At 38.5% G+C, this 15,228-nt stretch overlaps 1 protein-coding gene across 4 annotated transcripts in view; it reads left to right on the forward strand.

The window, feature by feature from the left end:
* ZMYND11 (zinc finger MYND-type containing 11) overlaps positions 1 to 15,228 on the forward strand; it is a 108,293-nt gene that overhangs the window by 68,500 nt on the left and 24,565 nt on the right. For 2 of the 4 annotated variants that reach the window (XM_026103096.2, XM_064505760.1), the window contains 2 exons: positions 8,633 to 8,677; positions 11,361 to 11,522. The exons of 1 other annotated variant lie outside the window; for it this stretch is intronic. In XM_026103096.2, coding sequence (XP_025958881.1) covers positions 8,633 to 8,677; positions 11,361 to 11,522 — 207 coding nt within the window. The remainder of the gene's footprint in view (positions 1 to 8,632; positions 8,678 to 11,360; positions 11,523 to 15,228) is intronic. One more of the 4 variants, XM_026103106.2, reaches the window with a different exon arrangement.

Below are 15,228 nucleotides of genomic sequence, written 5' to 3' on the forward strand. Positions count from 1 at the left end.
CCTTGTAAAAATGTTTTAGTTTAGTGAAAGGCACTTTATTTGGAGGGGCAGCTTGCTTGCCTTCATATTTTCGGAAAACAGAAGAAACAGCATGTGATTTTTCCTAACTCACCAGTGTTTTCAGAACTTGATAACTAATACTGGGGATTTTCTGATTCTTTATATTTAGAAAATACTGGTACTTACTCCAGACCATCCCAGATACTTTCAAGTCTCAAGTCTGCCTAAATAATCCATCTCTTCCATCTATCTGTTTGCTTTACCATCATTTTAACCTTTGTTGTAACCCACTGCCAACACTGTTTTGAAGGCTATTCTGTTAATCTCAGTGACCTTAGGCACACACCTGGAGATTATTGTGATTTGATGCATTGCTGCTTCAATTTTGCTAGTATCAATCTATAAAGAAGGAGTATTTTAGCTGTTATGTGACCTATTCTAAATTGCTTTAGATTGAGCAAAGGCTGGGTTTCTTACTTGCTATGCTTAATTGCTTTTGTAATTGTATTGATTTTTCCATACCAGGTTAGTACTAGTAGCCAGAAGCTGTGTTTTGAACTGCCTATGTCATCTCAAGTCTTCACAAATATGAAGATAATTATAAAAATCTTAAGAATGGTCACTGTTAGGTTAGGATCTTTTCTGGACATAAAATCCACTTGAAAAAAAAAATATTACATAGCTACCAGTTACTGCTAGCAGGCTGGGGGCTCCTAACTAATGAGGTTGGTTTTAAAGTACATTCCATTCATTTCAGTTAGGAGCAGAAGGAGAATATATAGCAGCCATAGTGACAGCCAGAGCCTTCATCAAGAAATCCCTTACTACTAGAGAACACAAAGAGAAAGAACATGTCACACCAAATGCAGAATTCTTCGAAACATTGAAGAAAATTTGTCTGCATTTGTCTTATCCATCCATATTGTCTTTTATCTGAAGTTCTGTGTGAATTCACTGATCCAAAGCCAGATATAACCCAAACAGTGATAGGTACTGGTTCTCAAATAATGTAACAAATTGAGGATGTTTCCAGGCTTGAACTTTTCAGAGGGATTCCTAATCATTGTGAAAGTACAGTGTACTTTACTTTTGGTGATTCGCTGATCCAAAGAGTTAATGCATGTTCTTTTGAGAGGGAGAAGTTCAGACCAGCATTGGTCTCTCATCCCACACCTCAGAAGAGGTATCAGGATGCTGGGAGGGTCAGGCCACGCTCCAGGGTGATAGAATGACAATGCTCAAGGGAACTGAGATTCTAGAAGTCTGTCTTTGCTGCTGATCTTTCCATCCGCCAAGGTGCCATGATATGGAGCTTATTATGTCAAGAGATTTCCACCATATCAATCCACTGTGTGTTAAAAGCAAATCATTTTTTCCTTACATGTTATTATCATAAAGTACACTAGTGTAAAATTTTATTACAGAATCAAAAAACAATGTACACTAGTGTAAAAAACTATTTTGTCCTTGAGAAGCAAATTCTGAATTCCCGTGTCATGGATGAGAAATATTATATTATATTTTCTGAACTCATGAAAATAGACTCACTGTCATTCCAGTGGCCGTTCCTTTCTCCAAACTAGTTAAGTACCAAGAACAATTCTCTGTGTTCCTTTTCCAAACTTATTTTCTCTCCCCATGCATTCAGGAGTATTTCTTCCCTTCCTTCCTCCCATCCTTTCTCTTTTTCATCCCCCCAAAAGGCTGGGTGTTAGTGCAGAAATTCACATTGTTTGGAGGATCTTCATACTACCAAAGCTCATACTACTGGAGTCCACCTTGCTCCATATCTAAAAGATGGTACTTAGTTTAAACTTGTGAAACAACCTCATCAGCATCTTCACTTGTCTCTCCCAGCTTTGCCAGCTTGACTTCTAAAAATTGAGTCTAGTTAATGCCCTTTTGTCTTTTGGTGCTTTCACACACTGTTCTGGAGTTGAGATACTGGTGTTATTCACAAATTTCACCAAAAGCTTTGCTGACTTAAAGGATGTTTTGAAGAGTGATAATTTACTTATGGATTTGAGGTAGACTAGGCAAACTAGTCCGTATAAAGCTTCCACTAGAAGACTCCAATTTTGTTAGTGGACTAGATTACTTAGATCAGTCCACTTTGAATTTGTTCTGAAAATACGCATCTTGTTGTTTTCTACCTCTTTCCATCTGCCAACCCTGACATGTTAGGTTTGTTTTTTTTTTTTGTTGTTTTTTTAATGAAGTTTGTGGGTTCAAAATGCTGTTCATCTCTGGCAACTATGTTGATTCTTTTACTATAATGTCATTCTGGTCACTGAATGAAAGTTCATCGAAGCTGATGGCCTTGCTAACATTCATGTTAGAAGTCAAGCTGGCAAAGCATGGAGTTCAGCTGTTGGTTCAGATAAAAAGGTTTGAATATTGTTTGAGGCAACCATGTGCGCAGAAATGACAACCTAGAGGAACAGCAGAAAATCCCATGGAAAGGGTAGGGCCAGATAAGCAATGTGCATGTATTCTAAGAAAGAAAAGGGGAGAGAGAAACATTTTGTGCATCGTGCTTCTGGGAAGGAGACCTGGAACTACAGGTGAAGAAATGGTTTCTTTCTGGTCTGGATTCATCCTGTGAAACTTTCACATATGTAATGTGAGAATAAAAGGCATTGCACCTAATAAATACTTCACTTTATCACTAATTTATCTCTCTAATGAAAAATAGCTTACAAAACTCCTCTTGGCTCAACCTAAGTAAAAAATGGTGACATTAATAGCGGAAGTGAATCCAGTTCCTGAGGAAATAATTTGAAAGTTTCTATTAAACTTGAACTCCCTTGGAACGTAAAGAAGGAAAAAATGATTTTCATTGGAAACTATTTTCTATTTGTAACATCCTAGATGAGAAAGCTTGTATTGTCTCGCCTCAAATACCGTATATTGTTGCTACCCAAACGTGATCTGCTTGGGGGGGATGAAACTGCAATTTATTCTGTTTGCTTCAGCAACACAGCTTATAGGCTGGGAAGATGAGCATAGAGGGATTATCATCTTGGCGGCTGGTGTGCTACTACACTTCTAGAAAAATGCTTCAGTTCTCTAGCTTTGGGAGCTGGAGGTTGGCTCTGTACTTTGGAGCCAGTCATCACCTTGAATTGGCTGGAACATAACTGCAGGATAGGAAAGGGAATAAAACTCTACCTGTACTGGCAGACGTCCTGAGAAGACTTTGGTGGTTTCTGCCAGAAACAGAAGACTTCCAAGACAAACTGGCAATAAATTAATTAGACAAACTTGGGCTTGCAGATTAAAAGAAAGCCAAGAGTGTTCTGAGAGGCTGTTGAATTTATTGAAGAACTTGAGTCTTCTTGCATCAGTGCATCAGAAGAGGAAGCAGTTACTGGTGAAGAAAATGGAAACGGATTATCATGAGCCTATAAATATGTCTCTCTGTTTAATATGCATTGTAGAGAAAGAGATTCTGGTCTGCCTCCTGAGTGATGGTTTTGTGTTGGCTCTTTTTAGAGTAAAAAGAATTTCTAAAATGAGAGAAGTTAGAAATAATAGAAAAAGTTAATTAATTGCTGAGATTATTAAAAACTTGACCATAAAAATATAATAAATATAAGTACCTGAAATCTAAGCAAGATGGTCAGGTAGTTGTGAGGACCTGTTTGGATTTCTTTGGGACAATGTTTGAGGAATGAATATCCACAAAGTGCGCCACAAACTCCTTTGTGGAAATCCATTTTAAAACCAAAGCCCAGTTAAAAGAAAGGTTCTATAAAGGCAGCTTATTGCCGGTGGACAGGTGATCCTGTCTCTAAAAGCACAGATCGTCATAGCTGCCTGCTGTGGTAGTTTTTCTAGAAAAGGCAAGAGAAGATGTAGTGAAACATTTGTCTTAAGGGGATTCTGGCTGCTGAAGTCTTTTGGCTTTGAAGAAGAAGTGGATGTTTGTTTGTTGAGTGTTGTTGATGAACAAAGGCAGTACGAAGAAAGTAGGTGCAAAATAGGAGGCAATGTATCTAGTAAATACTTACATACAAGAAAACTACTGAGAAGCAAATGAACATATTTTGATGTTGAACTTACTCTAATTCATCATTCTAATGTTAAATGTAAAGCATAGGATGGTCTAAACTTTATCATTGTAAAGCAATCATCGTGATTCAGTATAAAAAGGAAATACTTCATTAAACAGCTAGTTCACCATTTACCTGCTGCAAAGATGAAATAAATCCTATGAGCCATCAAGGAATTAATCATCCTTTCCTTGGTTCTTGAGCTTAACACGTCATTCTGATGAAGAAAAGATGAAAGCAGATTCAGTGGGCTGCTGAAAACAAGTTTACAGGAGGACTCGTGCTCACTAATGAATGGAGGAAGCTGAGGATGTTGCAGGATGAAGAGGAGGCTCAGCCAAAGGGCCGGAGGAGGGCTACCCTCACAGCAGGATGGGGCCTCTGCCAAAAAACTTAGGCAGTATCCCTGCTGCATTTGGGAAAGTACTGGAAAGGGTGCTCCATGGCACGTTACATTTGTTAGACCCAGGTGGTATTTGTTAGACCCAGGTAGTATTTGATGCATGCTACCATCTGAGTAAAACCAGATACATCTTGGTCCCTGATAAGCTGAAGACTTCTTAATAGATACTGAGCCCAAAGAGACATAACCTGTTTAACAAAGAGGCTGCTTGCACACACACTAGGCACGTAGCTGTTAGTCTTCCTCTGGAAAAAGGAGTAAGGGTCCAAACCGAGCAGCTCCCCAGCCTAACGGCCAAGCCTTGTGAAGTTGCTTCTGTTACCGAGCAGTTACTTGCAAGTTCAACAGTACTGCAAAAACACCAGGTAGCTGAGGAAGGGGAAGTGTTTCAAACCTGAGCAGACTTTAGCATTTCCAGATTTGTTAAGGGATTTTTGCAACATTTTGCAACTGCTCGTGTGTGAGCTTGTTCGATACTGCCTTGGTACGGGGCACAGGTTCTGATACTCATGTTTTGAGAGAAGTATTGATGAACAGGCAAAGAATTTAAGTGTGCAGTAGCTATTTACAGCAAATGTGTGAGTAAGAATCATTTCTTTCAGTTTTTTCTTTTTGTTTTTTTACTGGAGCAAAAGGGTGAACATAGGCAGTGCATCCCCACAGTGGCTCATCACATTTGTGAATCGTAAAGACTGAAAAAATGCACTGTAAAGTTTTAACAATTATCTGTAGTGAAGTTTATGCCTGATCCAGAAAGCTTTGATGGGAACAGATGCTGCCTGAGAAGGACGGAAAGGAACTGGCAGCTTAAGAAGGGAGAATGTGTTTAGAAAGAAAGAGATGCCACATTCTTTTGTTTTGTCTTGTTTGTTTGTTACGAATGGATGCATAGGTTCTTGGGGCATACCCTGAGACTTCTTTAAGAGGGGACTCGGATACCATGAAAGGGTCCAATGTAGTAGACACATCCATGCTAGAGTGCAGTACCACTTCTTGCTGTCATAATAAAGGCTTTCCATTTGCAGCAGAGAAGTTTGAAATGCAAAAGATTAAGTACAGAAGATAGGAAGTAGCTTCCCAGCAGCAGATGATGGTGGAGGCAGGTTGCAAAACCTAAAGCAAAATGCAGGATGTAAAAGGGGAACATAGAATCCTTGCGGGAAGCACTTCTTTTGATGTATCTGTACTTGATGTAGTTACTGGTAGTCAACTTTTGTTGGATTCCTCTGACTTGAAGAGTTACTGAAAACCAACAAAGATTGAACTGTAGAATCCAAAATTTTAAAAGCCTGCAACTTAGCTGAAGGAGTGAAGGGAATCGGTGGGCAAAATTGAAAGAACTCTGATGATAAAGCTGATGGAGTTGGGTAGAAAGGAAAGAAGTCTTCCTTATGGCTGCTGTTCCTGAATCCTAAAATGCTGCTGAAGAATCTGAATCCAGAACATTTGCCTCAGGAATGACATCTTTAAATTGGGCATGGCCTATTTCATTAGATTTCAGAGAAATGGGAAACAGAAACATTAGGAACTTTTTCATTGAGAGACTTTTTGGTTTTCTGAAGGGTAACCCCATAGTCAGAAAAAGATTGCAGTAAAGTTTGAGTTGGTGATTTGAAAATGTCTTGAAAGAAATACACCATGTAAGTACCACTTTTTAAAAATAGTTTGTCTTTTGTAAATGACTTTTTTCTGCTGGCATGGATCTTGTTGCCATTCTAGATGCCACTATTATGATGAACTGAGAGAAAGTGTTGCTATGATAAAGCGTGGGTGAAATCTTGCTGATACTTCATATCTGATGATACTCTTCCTTTAGACTAAATGTGAAAAACTGTTTAGTCTTTTATGCACTAGCTAGCTGGAACTGCAGGGGTTTTTGAAAATACAGGCAATATATTGGCCTGATTATGAGTTTGCGCACAGGTGGGTCTGAATGAAAATCCAGTGGTCTGGATAAAGATCGAGGGAGCTGTGTGTGCATGAGTGTGGATGAAAGCTATAGAGAAGCACGCCAGCAGCACATAGGTAAGCAGCGAAGAAACTCGGGAGAAGCGCTTGAAACAGGACACCTGGAAAAAAAAAGGCTAAAGAGAGTGCTATGGGACAGAGTGCCACACAGAAAAAGGCTTGGAATCATGAGCTCCATGGAAAATGCTTTCCTTCGTTTGTGTCTTATTGAATTTAGGACAACAGAACTGTATGTATGTTACTCATAAATAAACATAATTGCACCAAAGAACTAACTGACTTACAATTGTTTTTCCCATCCATGTGACCCTTTTTTTTTTTTTAGCTTACTGATTGGGTCCAAGGATATCCATAATTTGAATGGTTTGGGAAATCTAGTACAACAGTGCGAAACCAGCAAATCCCCATAAAGGGGAATTTCATGAATAGAGTTTTGCCTTTTTTCCCCTCCCTTTTCCTCTCTCCACCTGATAGTAGAGTGACTTATTACCGAGTATCTGGGCTACCATTAAGGCACTTGGAGAAAACAGATTAACAGGTAAGAAATGAGCTATGTTAATGGAATATTCATTATAAAAGGACAAACTGGTCCTTTTAGACAAAGTCTGAGAAAGGAGTTTATATTGTTTTCTTGTGCTATGACTACATATAATTTATAGGAAAATAAAAAAATATTATATGTTTTTACATCTTTTTTTTGCAATAATTGTGGGCTTGCTGAGGTATGGAAGTGACCTAATAGTTATAATTGTGACCTCTAAGTTATTGTTAATTTTGCTGTCAGTATGTACTTCACATCTCCTACTTAATGGTATGCTAATTGTACAGCAGAATGTCGCATTCTCCAACATACAGATTCCCTATTTCAATTATAGCTAAGTAAATCTCCGTTACTAATGAGTAAGCATTTCTTTTCCATGTACATTTGCATTATAATAGGCATTTTCTTTATGCACTAAAATTATTCTTTCCTTGACAACAGCTATATACTTTATTCTACAGTAAAGGCTACGAGATGATGATTCATTCTTTTCTGTTGGGTTTATCTGTATTTAAATTGTCAAATGTTCTAGATAGCCTGACATTTTCTGTCCCATGTTATTTTTCTGTAGTTGCAGAATAAATTTATGTATTTGCTTTATGACAACAAAACCTACTTAAGACAAATCGCTGAAAAGTAAGCTTACCTGTCTGTGATAAATTAAGCCGTATTTTGAGAATGCGTTGTTTCATTCGTGTTGCTGAGCAATCTCGTCTGCTTTTTGTGTCAATGCAAAGTGACCTTTATGATAAAATGTTTGAGTGATCTGAATATAAAGAATGAGTGACCGCATGTGACCCATATCCCTGCAAGATCCCACTCTGCTCAACAGAGCATAGCTCTTGGGCTATTAAATACAATCCCCCAAACACGCATTTGCTGCCCTGTTAAGGCATATATCTACAAGTGCAACGGACAGCTGAATAAAAATGAGGGGGGAGGGCCTGCCGGTACATCCGAGCTGTGCAACTTTCCTGCCACATCAGCTCCCTTGTGGGAGCTGTGGCCGGTCCCTGGCTGCCGTGTGAACGTGGGTGCCGCTGGCAGGGATCCCCTCTGCCTGCGCGGGGACCCGCGAGGCTCCCCAGCCCTTCGCCAGGAGACGGGGCTGCGGGTAAACCGAGTCCCTGTGCCGGAGAGCCTTCCTTCTGCGTGGCCCCAGGAAAATATGTCACCCTTTATAAACAGATAAGAAGCACTGTGATTTTTATTCATAATTGAATCATTGATAATATAAAGAAGGCACTGCTTTAATTTTGGTGGGGTCACTGCCTACACAGTAGATTATATTATGTTACAGGAATGTTCTTGAAATGCCTCCAAAAGGTTTTTTCTATCAAAGAGGGTGCATTAATTAATAATCATTAATATTCTTGAGGATTTCTAAGTTGGCCTGGTGGTGGGTGTGTATATGGGGAAGACGATGGGAGCTGGGTTCTTTTAACAGTATAAGTACATGGGGAATGATTTTACAGAAACAAAATGTGGTAAAATCATTAGGTAGCATTGCAGAATTGCAGGAGGAAATGTATGCAAGCAGATGTTAGAAGTAACCGAATGATTTCCTGGTCACTGTGCATGAATTCTTTCTAGCCTTGTGTATATCCTGATAATCGGATGGATTACAGTATAGATACAAAGTTTGTTTTGTTTTTATTTTGAAAGGCCTACGGTATGCAGCCTTTTTCCCAGACAGCAGCAAAAAACAAGGTGAACAATTTTTGCACTATGTGGTTTTGAATTCTGTCATATTTTCTATTACGTTTCTGTCTTCCATTAGGATAGCTTAGTTTACTATATTAACCACCACCATCATCCATATCACTTCCAATTCTGAGTTTAGTCTGCATTATGTATGTATGTAGTTTGATGATTTTTTCTCTCTCCTTGGGGGCTGGAAGTGGTTACTCACATGTTACAGTTCGAGATGTTGTTACAATGGTTGCCCTTTAATCAGTCATTTTCGGAGTGGCTGATGACACCTGGTGGTGTATTTTGTAAATGCAGACCTAACTGTGCAGCTGGCGGAGATTTTTTACCTGTCCTTAACTAGAGCACTGGCAGTCAGTCTGAGCTATTTAAATGAATCTGATCTCCTGCATGAAAAATATGTTGGGAGCATATTCTCCTCCCATTCAAACTTACATAAACTAAGAGAAGTAATAACATTTCTTGGCTGTTGGAGCAAAATTATGCCTCTGACCTTGCTATTGAAGTCAATAGCGTAGTTTCACAAGAGCTATGTACCTTTTTTATTTTCTCTATTAACTTTACAAATATCTTGCATAAATGAATGTTTTATATATACTTATATACTAAATATACTGCATTAAACTAAAAATCATCTTAGGAAAAATCAAGGTGATTAAAAATATGATGTTTTCAAAATTCTGCAGTGGGAATACTGAAGGAAGCTTTTTCTGGTGTTTTGTTTAATGTCATGATTTCTGGCTTGAGTGTGTGATTTTTCTTGCCAGCAAGTATATTTTCATATGTTTATGAAGTTCCACATCCCTTTGCCAGTATATTTCCTAACAGTGGAATAGCTGGGATACCAATAAGTAGCTACTATGAATAATCATTAAAAATCCTCCAGTACCTGATTGTGTCATAAAATACCTCAGTAGCCAGGACCTATTGGGCTCTATTCCATTTGATTTTTATCTGGATAAATCTTTAATCAAAACAATTTTTTTTCTCTTGCTTAATTGGCCCTTTTACAGCTATGTGATTTTTTTTGTTTGTTTGTTTCAGAAATAAGACAAGTGTTACACTAAATGCAAAAGACGTATTAGGGAATGTTTTGTCCTGATTTTTCTCAGCCTACAGGCAAATCAGATACATCTACAATGCAGTATCTTTAGTTGTTTCTAAAATATTGTGAAGAAAGGACTCCAAAGTGTACTGCCACTGGACTTTGTGGAAGGGGAAAGTTTTGGTGAAATGAGAATGTACTCTATGTAGACAAATTAGGTGATATTATGATGCCATCCTGAGATATGCAGTATTGAAAAGTTAAATGATAGAAGAGTCAAGTTACATTGTTAAGCAGAACAACAGAGAAAGGCAAAGTTATGAGTTGAAAAATCTTTGGTCAAGTCTTTATTTTGTTTTTAGACTTACTGCCCCTGCAGTCCAACATTCATGGTGTATAAGCTGTAGTGTAGGGAGCTGGGGTTGAGGCTGTCCTGGTTTCTCTGGTGGGGGGCCCTGATCAAATGAATTACGTACCCAACACGGCTGCTCTTCAGCACCCAGGGACTGCAATGGCCACTTACCGTGTGAGGCCCCCCTACGCTGCAGAAACAGAGATGCTCTGTTGGAGGAGGCCTCTCACACAAGGGGTTAAATGACACTAGTTTCTCAGGCGTGGATAAATGAGAATCGGACAACTGCCAGTCCTAGTCGTTGGTGGGAATTGCTAGCTGCACCTCCACACGATGAAGTTAAAAATAGCTTGATCAGATTTGTATCAAGATAATTTATTAAACACTAGGAATATTTTTTTCAGAGAATTGAACCCATTGCAAAGTGACATTTAGCTTTAAAAGGAATTGGGAGTTATATCTGAGATATGACAGTTATTTTGTCTTCAAAGTGTAGGGAAAAGTGTGGCATTTCAGATAACAAGCATAAACATTTAATGGTGGCCACTGGCAATTCTGTCTGGTTTAAGTACTACAGACTCCTAGAGCAAAATTCTGCCTCCAAATTACATGCATGCTGCTCTCATTTACTTCAGCAAAGCTTGTGCACATGTTTCAAAGGTCAGAATTTGGCCATTGGGGCTGAATTTTCAAGAAAGAGTGTATTGAAGACATCCGTGTATCAACAGACCCATATTCTTTGTCTTCTAGAGAACATTTCAGGAATAATCCTAGTGCTGTTGGGCACCGCAAGTGAAACATTTTCTATTTTTCGAATTGTATTGGGATTGCTTAGCAGAAACATTTCTTGCAGTAGTAGGTTCATGAGTTCATTTATTCCTTGTAAGTCAACACTTTGATATGGAAAAGTTGTCAGAGAGTAAAAACTGGAAGTGACCACCCTTCCTTGGGTAGTCTAATACAGAGAGGTCAACAGCAGTGTTTTACAGAAAGGTAGAAAACAAAGCCACTTTCCATTGTGGACAGAGTTCATATTGGAATTATGTTACTAATCAGACACTTAAAAGAAATAAAACTTGGCATTCATATTCTATTGGAGGTAGTGTGTATTAAATTGATGAAGATCTTTAAGCATGTAGGTTTTCCCCTGTTTTTTAAACATTATACACTTCTTAAAATGTTTGTAATGTCTAATTGCTGCTGGATTTCAAGACATATCAATTTTGTTCTTAGTTCCTGCAGATTTTGACAGAATATCATACCAAAATATTTTGTATTTTTTGTAGGACTGGGAAACAGAAAATCATGACTGGTATTGTTTTGAATGCCATTTGCCTGGAGAGGTGTTGATATGTGACCTGTGTTTTCGTGTGTATCATTCCAAGTGTTTGTCTGATGAGTTCAGGCTTAGAGACAGCAGTAGTCACTGGCAGTGCCCAGTTTGCAGGGTGAGTACCTACGAGCTTTCATGTGCTGATTAGAGGATTGATATTCGTTAATAGTTTCATTAAGGTGTCCAGATGGTCTGGCGAGGTTAATGGATAAAGAACTGATTATTGCAACAATGGTACATGCCCAGAGCATCTGTACAAAGATACCGGAATAATGTGCATGTAGCAGACAGCCATTTTTGAAGACTCCAGCAAGTTTTACTTATGTATTTGAACACACACAGTATACTCTGTGGGCTTATGTGTGTGTGTATGTATGCAATGTGTGAATGCAGTATATTGTGGAAATCTTCAACATGAGTAAACAATTTGCTGTATAAGATGTTACTGTTTTTACTTAACGTCATTTTAAATGTAGCTAACTTGCTGAACCAGAATGTGTTTTTTCTGTATTTTGATAACTGCATTCTTAATATTTTTTTGGAATCATATACATTATAAAACCACAGTCATGTTACTGACTAGGGCAGTATCTAAAAATACAGGATGAAGTCCTGCTTCTCATTTACTTCTGATAATGTTTCTATTGGCGTCAAATAGGCCAATATGGACTTCAGCCATAGTTTCTGTCTCTATATTGCTTTTCATTCAAAACTGCTGTTCTTATGAGTATGATAGACAGCAAAGAGTATTTTTATATACACTACAGGAATGAGCAGATATGTTGCCTGCTTGTCAGTAGAAGACTAAACATCCAAGTCATGATAGTGCTCCCCAGTACCTGGCCTTGAATTAGCGGATTCATTTCCTTACTGTTACCTGTGTGCAGCCTCCTTCAATGGAGCGCACTCTAAGGCTTCTTTAATTGAAGGGAACAGTACATATGATGGGTGAAGGTAAAAAAAAAAAAGATACTGGTGTAGAAAGGCATAAAACTCTGCCAGTTGCACTGCAGCCTTGGCTTGCTGAAGGGAGAGGAAATTCCCTTGATAAAAGCTTAGCTCTGGATGTAGTGCAGCAGACTGACCTTCAGATGATCCGTGCTGCAAGGAATGTAAGGGTGCAGATGCATCCGAGTACCGAGATGCAGTTTTTGAAAACACATGGATTGTTTGTTTTCAAAACAGCACTTTCTGATGGCTCTTACCTCAGACCAGTTGTGAAAAGCTGGCACCTTCTGCCTCAAAGCGAGAGCTTTCAGGGTTTAGGAAAAGGGCAAGAATATAGAGCCTGCCTAGAGGAAGCCAAAAGGAATGAGAAAGAAGTGGTGGCAGGGAAAGACGGTTAAGAATAAGAACATGTAGTATATCTCCCTGTATTGAATTGCTAGCCATTTAATCTAGTACTCAGCATTCCCTTTGTTAAAAACAAAGAATGACCATATGCAATGTTGAATTGCTTTTAGAATTTTAAATAGATCTTTTCAATCATTGTTGACTCTCATAATAAATACTGATTGTTCTTATAGTTAAAATGAGATAAACTAGATGCAGTCTCCACTGTTGTCTGGAAAGGATTTTAGGTGACACCTGGGGAGAGAAGGCATGTAAATGTGATTTAAGCCACAGATGACAAGTTAGTTGTTGTCATAGTGGAGGAGCTGAATCACTGCGTGCAGTATACACAGATGTGTAGGACCGTCAGCTTTGAGATCGGCTTGACTTTCATCCTGGGGCCTTGAAATCCTTTATGGAAATGATATTAAACAAATATTCTTCAATCATTGAAGAAAAAGTTATGAAACTCAGACTTGATCCATGTGCAATGCGTGCTTTTGCATATTGGTCCCCTTTTTGTTATGTATTTATTATTTTAGACAAAGTCTAAAAGGAGTTCTTTGAGGCTTTTATTTGCTTCCTGACCCAGAGATCTTTGGCTTGCTCAGTGCCTTAGAAGATGGGCAGCCAATATGGCAATCTCAGAATTTTGTTATTTTGTATTTTGAATGCCATGACTTCCCTTTCCCCCCCGTGCTGGCATCTCCTATTTTCCTTGTAACTATTCAGACTCACTTCAAGCCCTGATACTCCAAACTTGGACTAGGGTGGTTTACAGTTTCTGGAAGCAAGGGTGAGGGGGGGTCTAGCTGGGCATGGGAATTGCCATCCTTGTTTCAGGTTTCAGTACACTTCTGCTACTTTCTGCCCCCTCCAGGAAGGACTGTTCTAATTTTATTTTAAGAGATAAAGAAGCCTGTATTCAAAAAATTATGGTAGTTTAGAGAGCCCTGGCTGATGTCCAGAGGACATAACAAAGCTTAACTATCTTGTATAAGGGCAATGGGATTTACTTTGCGTTATCAGCAGTAAATATGTATGTTGTGGAAAAGTAATCGCTGGGACAAAGAGATGCATATCTTTTCATACTTTGCTCTCATAACTGGACATAGCACTTCTCCCTAGGGATCTCAAAGCTCTTTACAAAGGTGAAGCAAAAGTATGTTTGAAACCTAATATACTGGGTGAAATAGTTGAAGAACACTTCATTCTTATGTAAAGATTGCTTCTGTAACACTGCCAAGGTCAGCAAGCCTGTGGATTATTCGTTTCACAGTTGCTGGTTGTACTGGTTCAATCAACCTGTGCAGCTTTATCTTGCACACTTGACTACTCAGAAACATTTTATAAAGAACATTGCCAAGGATTTTTCATAACTTTAAAATATTTTTCCTCCCATAACGTTTAGAACAGTCCCTTGAAAACCTTGCTTTGAACTCTGTTTCCCTGCTGGCAGTTTGTCTCCACTGCATCCATAAGCACGAACATCCAGCTCGTGGCTTGCCCCCTTTTTTAAAAAAAACTTTATGGTGCCAATCTGAATATTTTGCATCCTACATAGCTCTCAGCAGGAGACAGAGTCAAACAAAGTTCAGTTCCAACCATGTTGCGGTATTTGAAAACCGTCACTGACTGCTGACTAATCATAAGCTTAAGTGAAATAAATTGGTGTTATCAGCCAAATTTCTGGTAGACAGGTCACAAGAGAAAGACTCAGTATCAAATGGACTAAGAGATTGAGTTAGCGTTTTCCCACTATTGCAACGGTCCATTCAAGATGGGGTTAGAGCACTGGGTCTCTGAGGGTCACAGGAGACTTGTACATTTGTTGGTACTCTTTGGGTAGATAACAGGAGGAATTTAATTTTCTCCAGCTGTTAATTTAGCACCATAAAAACTACAGGAAGTACTGCAAAAATACTGATTTTTTTTTATTTTGGAAAAATAGATATAAACAGAGTTATATATGGCTTTTATGGGAGAAAGTTGGTCACATTTTGGGGGTAATCAATCAGCTACGATTATTTCTTTTTTTAAATATTGATTTCTGAAGCAACTTTATAGAAAGGTAAAATTATTTATGGCACGTTAGATTTGATCTGCAACACAAAAAGAGTCATTCAGATGGTCTCACTTGACTTCTAGTTAAATTTTTTACAATCATCTGATGAGACATTGATCTTCCCTGCATATACTTTACAAGAAACTGCAACCAATTTACCTATCATAGGGAGTGGTGGAATATTTCTGTGTTATATATATATGAGAGTACAGTAAACTGTAGAGGTATTAAATGCTGTGCTGATAAGTATTCTATAAATAGGCCATTTCCGAGTTCTGGTACAGTGCTAAGCATTTCACAGAATACATAAAAATATACCATCGTGCAGTTTGCAGTCAGCATTAGACGTAATGTGACAAGTGAGAATGAGAAACAGTGGAGAGTTCAGAGGTGCAGAAGGATGAAGATTACTGAAGTAAAGTGA

This window comes from Dromaius novaehollandiae, chromosome 2 (genome assembly GCF_036370855.1).
Source record: "Dromaius novaehollandiae isolate bDroNov1 chromosome 2, bDroNov1.hap1, whole genome shotgun sequence".
In the NCBI taxonomy this organism is placed as follows: Eukaryota; Metazoa; Chordata; class Aves; order Casuariiformes; family Dromaiidae; genus Dromaius; species Dromaius novaehollandiae.